The sequence below is a fragment of the Oncorhynchus clarkii genome, unplaced genomic scaffold (genome assembly GCF_045791955.1).
Source record: "Oncorhynchus clarkii lewisi isolate Uvic-CL-2024 unplaced genomic scaffold, UVic_Ocla_1.0 unplaced_contig_6968_pilon_pilon, whole genome shotgun sequence".
NCBI lineage: Eukaryota > Metazoa > Chordata > Actinopteri > Salmoniformes > Salmonidae > Oncorhynchus > Oncorhynchus clarkii.
This window is the reverse complement of record NW_027259626.1, coordinates 1,444-5,000: the sequence shown is the minus strand read 5'-3', so window position 1 is coordinate 5,000 and position 3,557 is coordinate 1,444. Positions and strand designations below refer to the sequence as shown.

The 3,557-nt window shown below is 48.9% G+C and overlaps 1 protein-coding gene across 1 annotated transcript in view; it reads left to right on the top strand.

Moving 5' to 3' along the window:
* The window catches only part of LOC139400576 (neurobeachin-like), a gene marked incomplete at its 3' end in the record, with an annotated part of 23,531 nt that extends 21,055 nt beyond the window's left edge, over positions 1–2,476 (top strand). Inside the window, exons 12-14 of the mRNA XM_071145346.1 lie at positions 44–109; positions 841–1,009; positions 2,100–2,476. Of these exons, the coding sequence (XP_071001447.1) occupies positions 44–109; positions 841–1,009; positions 2,100–2,476 (612 nt within the window). The remainder of the gene's footprint in view (positions 1–43; positions 110–840; positions 1,010–2,099) is intronic.
* Positions 2,477–3,557: the final 1,081 nt, after the last annotated feature.

Genomic DNA, 3,557 nt, shown 5'->3' with positions numbered 1-3,557 from the left:
CAGTGTGTGTAACCTAAGTGTGTATGTATATTGTTCTCTACAGGATCCAGACAGACTTCTACAGGACGTTGACATCAACCGCCTCAGAGCTGTCGTCTTCAGAGACGTGGTGAGTGTGTGCACACTGTACGGTACCTTAACCACACCGGCATGTGTATGGTGTGTGTACGGTGTGTGTATGGTGTGTGTACCGTGTGTGTATGGTGTGTGTACGTTGTGTGTATGGTGTGTGTACGGCGTGTGTACCGTGTGTGTACCGTGTGTGTATGGTGTGTGTACGTTGTGTGTATGGTGTGTGTACGGCGTGTGTACCGTGTGTGTACCGTGTGTGTATGGTGTGTGTACGTTGTGTGTATGGTGTGTGTATGGTGTGTGTACGGCGTGTGTACGGCGTGTGTATGGTGTGTGTACCGTGTGTGTACCGTGTGTGTATGGTGTGTGTATGGTGTGTGTACCGTGTGTGTACCGTGTGTGTACCGTGTGTGTACCGTGTGTGTATGATGTGTGTATGGTGTGTGTACGGTGTGTGTACGGTGTGTGTACGGTGTGTGTACGGTGTGTGTACCGTGTGTGTACCGTGTGTGTATGGTGTGTGTATGGTGTGTGTACGGTGTGTGTACGGTGTGTGTACGGTGTGTGTACGTTGTGTGTACGGTGTGTGTACCGTGTGTGTATGGTGTGTGTACGGTGTGTGTACGTTGTGTGTACCGTGTGTGTACCGTGTGTGTATGGTGTGTGTATGGTGTGTGTACGGTGTGTGTACGGTGTGTGTATGGTGTGTGTACGGTGTGTGTATGGCGTGTGTGTGTTTAACGTGTGTGTAACCATATCTGTCTCCAGGATGACAGTAAGCAGGCTCAGTTCCTGGCCCTGGCGGTGGTCTACTTCATATCTGTCCTGATGGTGTCAAAGTACCGGGACATCCTGGAACCACAGAGAGAGATTGGCAGGTCAAGCAGCCTATCAGGGAGGAGCATCCGCCACGAGATCAACTCCCCCACTAGTACAGGTTTAGAAACCCGGTGTTACACTGTTTTCTGTCCCTCTGGTGTCGTCACACAACACAATTTGAAATCATTTCAAGATTCGAATAGTATCATAAATGTTTTGTTGTCGGCTCTCCGGATATTCCATACGTTTTTAACCTGAGCAGTGCTGCGTGAGGGATAGAGCCTGGTGCCAAGATTAGCTAACGTTTAGCAGCTACAGCCAAGATTAGCTAACGTTTAGCAGCTACAGCCAAGATTAGCTAACATGTAGCAGCTACAGCCAAGATTAGCTAACATGTAGCAGCTACAGCCAAGACTAGCTAACGTTTAGCAGCTACAGCCAAGACTAGCTAACATGTAGCAGCTACAGCCAAGATTAGCTAACATGTAGCAGCTACAGCCAAGATTAGCTAACATGTAGCAGCTACAGCCAAGATTAGCTAACATGTAGCAGCTACAGCCAAGATTAGCTAACGTTTAGCAACTACAGCCAAGATTAGCTAACGTTTAACAGCTACAGCCAAGACTAGCTAACATGTTGCAGCCACAATGTTATTTATCATCCCATTTATCATCTTGACTGGAGTAACCTAGAGAAGATAGCTAGCCAGCTATAGGTAGTTAGGCTAACTGAGGCCACATGCTGCTCTCTCTCCCCAACCACATTGAGATAAAACAACAGCTTACCTGTTGGTTGCTCCTCGTAGCCTACGCCTTCTCATAACATTGGTGAACACACACTCCACTTGATACACATTGATCCTCTTGGCCGCTTGGATTGGCCAACATAAACATCAAGCTACACACGTGAAGGCTAGCGGTCTTTTTATGGGGCACATGTCATAAAAACTACATTGCGAATGTTGTTTTGTTAAATTAATAATTTGAAATGTCATGGTATATCCTTGTATGTGACTATGTCACGTGGATATTTTCATTGAATAAAAAAAAGCTTTTCAGTGTTAAATTCTGGTTCTAATATAAAATATAATTTTTCTTCGTGCAAAAAAATGAATACTCATACAACTATTCCAATACTACCGTTCAGGTCTAGGACAATAGGGCATTTTAAGAACATATCTCTCTCTGTCCATCTCTCTCACCGTCCAGAGCACCCGTCGTCCTCCTTTTCTGAGGGTGGCCGGGGGGAGAAGCAGACTCCCACCTCCATGGAGGACTCTCCGTTGGCCTCTTTACCCCACACCGACTCAGGGATTGGGGAGGAGGGCCACGGCCCTGGGGGTCTGAACGGAGCCGAGCTGGGCCTGGGGCTGGGGATGGCAGGCAGGGAGACGGACAGAGATAGACACAGAGAGAGGGATGGAGGCGGAGGGGATCTACTGTGTACCCTGTCATCAGAGGTTAGGAGGTCAAGGGAGAGCCTATTGGATTCTCCTCATAACCCTAACTCCGCCTCCAATCTTGGTCAAGCACCTCCCTCGTCGATCTCAAGCATCAGCCAGACTAACAAGGGCATCAACGTCAAGGTACTGACTCTATCTTCACCTCTTCAAATTGTTCTCTCTCCCCCCTCTCTCTTTCTCTCTCCTCTCTCGTTCTCTCTCCTCCTCTCTCTTTCTCTCTCCTCCTCTCTCTTTCTCTCCCCCTCTCTCTTTCTCTCTCCCCCTCTCTCGTTCTCTCTCCTCCTCTCTCTTTCTCTCACCTCCTCTCTCTTTCTCTCTCCTCCCTCTCTTTCTCTCTCCTCCTCTCTCGTTCTCTCTCCTCTCTCGTTCTCTCTCCTCCTCTCTCTTTCTCTCTCCCCCTCTCTCGTTCTCTCTCCTCCTCTCTCTTTCTCTCACCTCCTCTCTCTTTCTCTCTCCTCCCTCTCTTTCTCTCTCCTCCTCTCTCGTTCTCTCTCCTCTCTCGTTCTCTCTCCTCCTCTCTCTTTCTCTCTCCTCCTCTCTCGTTCTTTCTCCTCCTCTCTCACCCTCTCTCTCACCCTCTCTCTTTCTCTCTCCTTCTCTCTCTTTCTCTCTCCTCCTCTCTCTTTCTCTCTCCTCCTCTCTCGTTCTCTCTCCTCCTCTCTCGTTCTCTCTCCCCCCTCTCTCTTTCTCTCTCCTCCTCTCGTTCTCTCTCCTCCTCTCTCGTTCTCTCTCCCCCCTCTCTCTTTCTCTCTCCTCCTCTCTCTTTCTCTCTCCTCCTCTCTCGTTCTCTCTCCTCCTCTCTCACCCTCTCTCTCACCCTCTCTCTTTCTCTCTCCTCCTCTCTCTTTCTCTCTCCCCCTCTCTCTTTCTCTCTCCCCCTCTCTCTTTCTCTCTCCCCCTCTCTCTTTCTCTCCCCCTTTCTCTTTCTCTCTCCTCCTCTCTCGTTCTCTCTCCCCCCTCTCTCTTTCTCTCTCCTCCTCTCTCGTTCTCACTCCTCCTCTCTCATTCTCTCTCTGTCCCCTCTCTCTTTCTCTCCCCCCTCTCTCTTTCTCTCTCCTCCTCTCTCTTTCTCTCCTTCTTTTGATCTGATCTGTCTATTTATCTATCGCTCCCTCTGTCTCTCTCTCTATTTCTCTATCTCTCTCTCTCTTTCAGATTCATTTCAATTTATGGGGCTTTATTGGCATGGGAAACATTGCCAAAG